The sequence below is a fragment of the Haemaphysalis longicornis genome, unplaced genomic scaffold, assembly GCF_048455015.1.
Source record: "Haemaphysalis longicornis isolate Haplotype H1 unplaced genomic scaffold, Haemaphysalis longicornis Haplotype H1 scaffold_12, whole genome shotgun sequence".
NCBI classification, from domain to species: domain Eukaryota; kingdom Metazoa; phylum Arthropoda; class Arachnida; order Ixodida; family Ixodidae; genus Haemaphysalis; species Haemaphysalis longicornis.
The window spans coordinates 52,360,000-52,367,657 of NW_027526225.1; the positions used below are offsets into that span (position 1 = coordinate 52,360,000).

The 7,658-nt window shown below is 49.0% G+C and overlaps 1 protein-coding gene across 1 annotated transcript in view; it reads right to left on the reverse strand.

Annotated features, from left to right (window-relative positions):
• Positions 1-7,619, reverse strand: part of Wap (DDB1 and CUL4 associated factor wap) — a 34,759-nt gene extending 27,140 nt beyond the window's left edge. Inside the window, exons 1-4 of the mRNA XM_077693275.1 lie at positions 7,156-7,619; positions 5,566-5,719; positions 4,461-4,565; positions 2,463-2,672 (exon numbers count right to left, since the gene is read on the reverse strand). Of these exons, the coding sequence (XP_077549401.1) occupies positions 2,463-2,672; positions 4,461-4,565; positions 5,566-5,712 (462 nt within the window). The 5' untranslated portion in view covers positions 5,713-5,719; positions 7,156-7,619. The remainder of the gene's footprint in view (positions 1-2,462; positions 2,673-4,460; positions 4,566-5,565; positions 5,720-7,155) is intronic.
• Positions 7,620-7,658: the final 39 nt, after the last annotated feature.

Genomic DNA, 7,658 nt, shown 5'->3' on the forward strand with positions numbered 1-7,658 from the left:
TCAAATAAAAAGTGGCAAACAATAAGTTTCTTATTTTTTTAAAGATATTTTTGTTCTGGTCTTCTGCTGTTGAGAGTACGCAGTTGGTCCGAATTCACAGTCGAATGAGTTCTCTGGACTGATTTGGTACCGAATGTCATTCGCAGCGAATGTCATTAGACTGAGCCCGTGTGACAGCAGACGAATGTCATTTGAAATGAATCTCATTCGTCTAAAATGACATTAGGTTGGCGCGTGTGACAGGGGTATAAGTGCGGCATTTCAAATGCTATGGATGGCACCAAAGACGACATGCTTTGGGCATTGCACATACTTTGGACAGCAATGACGAGTGATAACGTGCCGCCGGTGCCGCCTGGTGGCACTGCCCCCGATCGTCGTCGTGCTGACTGTCTTGCCGGCAATAACTGGCACATTTCATTTCGTGCCACCTTTGCAATAAACCCTGCTTGTTCCAAGTCAGAAAAAGTTGGATTTCTAAGGGGATGTATTGCTCAACGCAATGTAGCTGGCAAAACCTTTTAAAGGAGCCATGAAGAGAAAATACAAGTTGGGTTTATTAGAAAGACTGCTTGGTCCCGATAACAATGATATCAATATCATCGCAATCTTCGAAAAAATAACGGAGATATTAACGAAAACGTGTGAAGCCGTGGCGACCCCCTAGCCAATTTCCCGCAACTTTTCTATGACGTCATGGAACCTTGTTTGTGCAATTGGCGCCCCCCTAACTGACCTGTCGCGACGACACATGACTGGACGTCTGTAATGGGGCCTCTAGTTCCATTTTACCGCATCACTTGAATGCTAACGTGCAGTTAACGGACTGAAAATTATGTTTTATTGTTGGCCCGTATGACGTCAATCTCGCTCATAACACGTCGCTGTGGCGCAAAATTTGAAAGTTATTAAATACTTCTTGCTTTTTTTCGTTAAAAAAACATCTTTTGGGGCTGCAATAGAGCTGAGTGAGGTACTGAATCCTAGTTCTTTCAAATTAAACCAAGTTGTGTTTTCTCTTCATGGCTCCTTTAATGACCGTAATCAAAGATGGAGAGGGTTCAGAGATGCGTGCCCGTAGTCTGTCGTCGGGGGTTTTGGTTGGTTCGGCTGTCACTGTCGATGCTGCTTTAGCGGCTGCTCAGTCTGGTGCACCGTTGCTTTGCTTTGACTAGTGTCTGCACCATTCGTCTCCTTTCAAGGTATCCTTTCAAACTAATAATCAAAGTTTAGTGTGCGTTACAATTCAGGACACAGAATTTTTTTTTTTCGGACCGGGAAAAATGGGTGCGCGTTACAATCGAGGGCACGTTAGATTCAAGTAAATACGGTATGGTCTCTATCTCAAATGAAAGGGCATTCCTTAAAACACCTTGATGGGGCCCTAGAACCTTTGAAAGTGGAATTTTCAGGTCTACCATCCATACGTGTCCCGCCAAAACAGAATGCTGGCAGCCGTGACAGTGAGCTTGCAGGGACATACTTTTAATACGCGAGATAGCAAGAGGTGTTTAAAAACCTTTTTTTTTTAATTCCATTTTTGAACCATGCATTGAAACCGATGGAGCTGTTTGTATACAGAGTCCTTCAATACACACCAGTTGTGAAACTCCGCTTCAGAATCCGGGTGCCGTGGCCACTGTTATGAGGCTTGTGATACATGGGGTCTATGGGGAGTTTTGCAACTGGTCTATATTGGGTAACTCTGGTTTGCATACGTGTGGTAGAGCTGCATTTAGGCACTACATGGCGCCCCCTTTCAGACATCAGGGAGCTCAGTGCCAAATTAAAATTAATTCTGCTGATGTATTTGGGAACTACTTGTGGTTACCTTACCATACAATATGCTGGCTTTTATATGAGCCAGGGAACAAGCACTCCACAAAAGTCTACAGTGCTGTCATCTGGCTCCGACGATTCGTAGAATTCTCTCCGCCGAGAAACGAAAACGGTCGGCTACGGGGCGCTTAGCAACTCGACACCACCGAAGCTGCTGCCCCAAGATGCGCACAAAATGCAATTTACTGCCCCGGCCCCGCCGCAAGGACCCGAGATTCTCGAGAGCACCAACGCGCCCCTGACTCGGGTGTGTTCATGCCCGAGAACGTGAGGTGACGCCAGACTCAACGCGAGTGTTTATGTTCAAGTTTTCTCCCTCTCACGTGTGTGTGTTGTTCGCCCAAGGGAGTCGCCCCACGCCTGTGCCCCGCGTCAGACGTTTTCTCTCCGTGCTCCCCTGTCCTGACCCACTGTAACCTCACTTTTTCTCGATTATTAAACGCTTTAGATTCCCAAACCCTAGTTTCTCCCATTTGATCTTCATTCGAGCCACAACGTAGCTCGCAGTGCCAAGCGCTTGTGATGTCATCTGGGCGCCCCAGGAAGCGAGTTTCGCCCTCCTGTCTCACTCTCCCTCCGCGGAAGATGCTGAAGGAGGTGCACTCCTCCAAGTGTCCGCCCACCTCGAGGCCCCAGATGGTGCAGGTGGTGTCTATGGAGGAGGTGCCCAGCAGGTTGGGGTCCACCTCGTTCCAGTCGAAGGAGGTGAGCGGGGCGCAGAAGTCCGAGTTCTTGTTGTTGTTCAGCAGGCACTCCAGCCGCGTCTCCTCCCCGGAGGCCCGCCACACCCGCAGGTAGTCCCCGCTCGTCGCCAGCAGGTCCGGGAACACCCCCTGCGCCATCGGCCATTTTTAACAAGGGGGACGAGCTACAAAAGCCACCGCCGATGGCGCCCGTCTGCAGTGGGCGGACGCGGCTCCCAAACCCACACGACTGCACTGCGTTCCATAGCATGTACGTCGCGTGAATAAAATGCAAAGGACTATGCTGCAAGACTGGCTCAGCACAGGGCCACTTGGGTGGCGGGGAGTGCATTGATCAAGTGCCGCGCCCAGCAGCACAGCAGTCACCAGCGAGCCAAGCAGCTCCACATGGCAGCACAATTTTTGGCAACATCGTCAAAACAATTTTTGTTTCTACAACCAATGTGCCAACATAGAAACCCTAAACAGTAACCTGCACAATCTCAGCTCATCAGTTGTCATAGAACTGGAAGGAGCCCTCAGTTAAACATTAATACTTGCACAATCCCAACTCATAATAAGTGCTTAGGTGTTAGATTATTTTTTTATTTAAAGAGCCGGCATTGCAGAAGCAAGGCAACCACATACGTATGTGCACAGTTTGGGTGAACATGGTGGGTCTGCACTCCCAACCCCACGGAACGCCTGTTTGGCAGCAACTTCGCGTATGTTCCTGATGTGTGGGGGAATGGTGAGCTGGTAACAGTTACAAAAATAGCAAATTGTTAGTTCTTAATGGCGCCATTTATTTTTGCCATTTCACGTCACATTAATACAGGACAAAAATTTGAGCTTGCCTGGAAGTCATGTTTGGGATCTGGGGCTCGGGATGAACCTCGGAATGGCTCTCCTTCTTCCCCTCTCATTCCAACCACTAGACTTCACTGCTGCAGGGCACATGCAGCAATCTGCTTTGCCTTGGCTAGCATCAATTATAGTACCTCCTGGGTCTCATCTTTGTCCCCTGAGCTTTCCAAACCATGGCCAAAACAGCCACGTCAACTACCATATCTCTCTCCTCTGTGTTTGGTAATGCCCCTGGGCACGTTTTGTCCTCAAACCCAGTATCGTTCCTTGGTGGAGCCCAAACTTCCTTGTCTCGTTGGTCTGGCATGTCTGGCTTTCCCCACTCCAAGTCACTCTCCTCTCAGAATGCCATGCGGCTGGAGAGGAGGAGGCCGTGAGGTGGGAGGCCTAGGCTGCTTACTGTCCCTGAGGTAACTTCAGCTGACAAATACCGCCTTTACACGCACCTCTCAGCCTTTCGATAAAGTTCAAAAGCGGGTGTATTGCAGAGCTTTCTGTAGAGAGATTTTGAGTCAATCGGGGGGGTGGGGGGCAAGACCTCCAAAAGGTCTTCTAAGTGACCATTTTTGCGTACATTTCTGAACTTCCTTTGTTGCTGTCCACAGCATCTTGTAATTTATTGGTGAGGTTCTAATTACGCTTGCTGCAATTGAAAGTTCGTGAAATGCCAGAGAGATGCAACACTTGCTCACATAAGTATAAAATGTTCGGTACCTCATTTCGCACAAATATTACTACTTTAAAATTAAACACAAAATTTCACACGTTCACAACTTTTGTATTAAGCCAGTGAATGTTACAGCCTCAGTACAGTTGTACCCTCCAGTCCTCACAGAGCACACAACAAGGTGTAAAGTAAGCAAACGTTTAGTGGACAGCTAAGCAAAAATTTGGGTGTAACTGGCCCAACACAATACCCAAAGCAAAATTTGTGCTGCATAGACAAAAACTGACTGCACATCTGCCCTCTGCATGTCAGAAAACATTGCGTGTGAAAATTGTAAGTGCAGTGGCTTGAGCAATGAAAATGGCCTGAAAAACCTCAATGGAGGCGGTGCATCCCAGGCTCACCTTGGTGTCGGGTATCCACATGATCTTGGTCGTCGGATAGGGGTGGTCAAAGGTGCTCTTGGCCAAGAACTCGGAAGTGTCCTCATCGAGGGATACTAGCTGCACCTGTAAACACACACATTCATCACTGTAGCAGCTAGCAGACGGCTCGGCACCATCAATGCTATTTACATAAAAAGTGTAAAAGCTCGAAGAATTTACGACTCGCGCGATGCATGCAGCAGTCTCCCGTACCGTGAAGGGTTCTTAACTGCTCTGAACGCAGACTTGCGGATGCATGAAGCGTCATGGACAACTTCCACACTTAATGATTAAACTACACATTAACTGCTTGACCTTATCTAATTACTTGATTACTAAAAGCATCAATAAGACCTGAGATATGAAAAATGATCTACAATATCGTAAAAAGCTTAAATTTCATTTTTTTTGCATGTTGGTACACCTGGGGGTGGAAGCCCGGCATGAGAATGCACACAAATACGAATATCAGCCCAGAGCCCCCCCAGGAAGGAAACACTCTTTTGGGCTAAGGAGGAGGTCTCTCGAGCTATCCAATCACACTAAAGCTTGACTTTAAGTTTAAAAGTCAACCCGCCCTTGTCACTGGAGCTGTGCTTCATGCAGTGCTGCATGCACGTTTTGCTGCGAGACAGATTCGCTTTTGCTTTCTCTCATGCGCTGTTCCCATTTGCCGGCATGGGCAGATTCGAGAATGTAGCTACATACATCATCTATAAACTCACCTATCTCTTTTCCCTTATTTCTAACTCCTCTTCAACCTGGTTGTTTCGCGCATGCGCATGTGGTTTGCACCGGAGTTTTCTGCGTTCACGGGACTGCCGGTTTGTCCTTCTGCATATCCACATGAAGCTTCGCTTTCAAACATTAATGTAGTGGCCAATTATCATCATCAACCACACAGTTGTAATAGCATTGAACCCAGATGTACGACGCAAGCATTGCGTATAACCACATTCGACAAATTGCGACGTGATTGTTTTGGCACGTATGGCATCAGCATTTACCCTCAGTGCAACATCTGTATGAACCGATACATTTTCCCATATTGAAACATCCTCCAATCAAGCGGGTTTCTGCATGCCTTGTTGTTGTACTCCTCGATGAAGCTCCCCAGGGCCAGACGGAAGCGGCGGTCGGGCCTGACGCTCCAGTTCATGCTGTAGACGGTCCATGGGGCCTCGTACTTGTAGATCTCCTTGCGCTTGGCGCCTGAGCCGTGAACCGCCATCTTTGGGCTGGTCATAACATAAACGACAACGAGATCATTAACAACTTAAGGCAGCTCTGAATGCATTTTTATTGATTGACTGATTGTAGGGTTTAACGCGCCGACTCAATGCAGGCAATGAGGCGTGCCTAGCGTCACTAAATAAGCTACGCTTAAGAGTACCGCCACTTCGTGTACCCAGAAGTGCCTGGGGCCATTTTGTTTCTGGCTTGCAGTGTTGCCATCTCTCCCAACGAAACCTCTGCCGGTTGTGACAGGCAGAGTGTGACCGGCCGCTCTAGTTAGTGTCCGCGCAGCAGAGAGAGAGAGAGAGGCGAGAGGCGCCCAGAAACAAAATGGCCGCGCCCATATGTAAACAAATATCACGCGGTGCCGACCGACCAATAAAAATCCTGGCGGCGGCACATAACAATGAGAGAAAAGAGGGCCGATACCCTAAAAGCCTTTATTTAGTGACGCTAGGCGCGCCGTAGTGGAGGACTTAGGATTAATTTTGACCACCTGGGGATCTTTAACGTGCGCCGAAATCACGTACACACGGGCGTTTTTGCTTTTCGCCTCCACCAGGAAAGCGGCCGCCGCGGCTGGGAACCGAACCCGCGACCTCGTGCTCGGCAGCGCAATGCCCTAGCCACTGAGCCACCGCGGCGGGTAACTCTGCTAAGCTTGGGCTTTTGTTTTATATCTTGCAACAAATACGCAACACAAACACAAAAATACAGCCGCCTAGGCAGAAATTTTGCGTAAACGCACACACACACAAAAAAAGATCGACAAGCCGCGATGCAGAATTTGAATTACCCGCCGAATTCCCGGCACAAGTGGCGCCGTAATCTTTGCAAAGTGCGAATAAGAATCAATTCCTATTGGTACTCAGGAGATCTAGTAACGCCATCTCATTTTGCCGAATTTTTGCATAACTAGAACTTCAAATTAATTCACATGTGATCAGATGCCTGTTTGGTAGCGAAAGCTTCCGGCCCCGCGACTGGGATTTCACGCTCTAAGGAATTGAAAACCATTTTAGAAAGAGAGCTGATAAATTAGTAAAGATAAAGTTCGGGGGCACAGGCTTCCAGTAACAAAGTCAGCGTTACAAGTAACACGAAACAATGCCGATTGGAATTGGTGGGCCCCGCTGGTTACGGTGTGCTCCGACCAGCTGCGAAAAAACAGCGTGGCGCAATCAGAGCGCCTCGGAAAAACACTCCACTAGAAAAAAACACGTCATCTCTCTTTAAACTACGGTAAAACGCTGTTTATCAAGGCTCAAACGAAGCTGCTCAGCACTGAAACGAAGCAAGGTATTTAAAGGCGCGTGACCCGTGCGATCAAACACAGCGTCGCATATGAACTTCCTCGCACAGCTATTCCTCTCCAGTGCATTTGTTAAACATAAGACGCTCTCGGTACGCGCTAGCAAGCACTGCAAGCTAAGCCAACCTCAACGACTGCCGAGGCTGGTCGTCGTCGGGCGCTGATCAGTTGGGGTCGCACAGTCGCGACTCGGCGGGCTCCCTGTAGCCCTAGCCACACACACACACACACACAACACGGGCACCGGCGAGTCAAACGACGTCCAGCTTCCTTCCACAGGAAGCGACGCCCATCAATAGAAAAGCGCCTGTCGGCGCGACGACCCATCGACGGGCAGACCTGCCATGGCTCTGCCTGGCAACACGACAGTCGTAGCCGGCAGCAGCAGCACGGTGCAACGACGCCGAGTGGTCATGGACGACGAGACTTCGAGCAAGCGGGACGCAGCCACCCACGCCTCTGGACTCTGCGCGAATCACTCACTGAGTCGAAGAAATCACGCACAAGTTCACGCACACACACACAATGCACCGAACACAACAGCCGCGGACGAGTCCGGCGCGATCAAACAATTTAGCCGCACAGCACAGGCACAGTCGCACAGTGGACTTGTAGAATTGGATTAATGC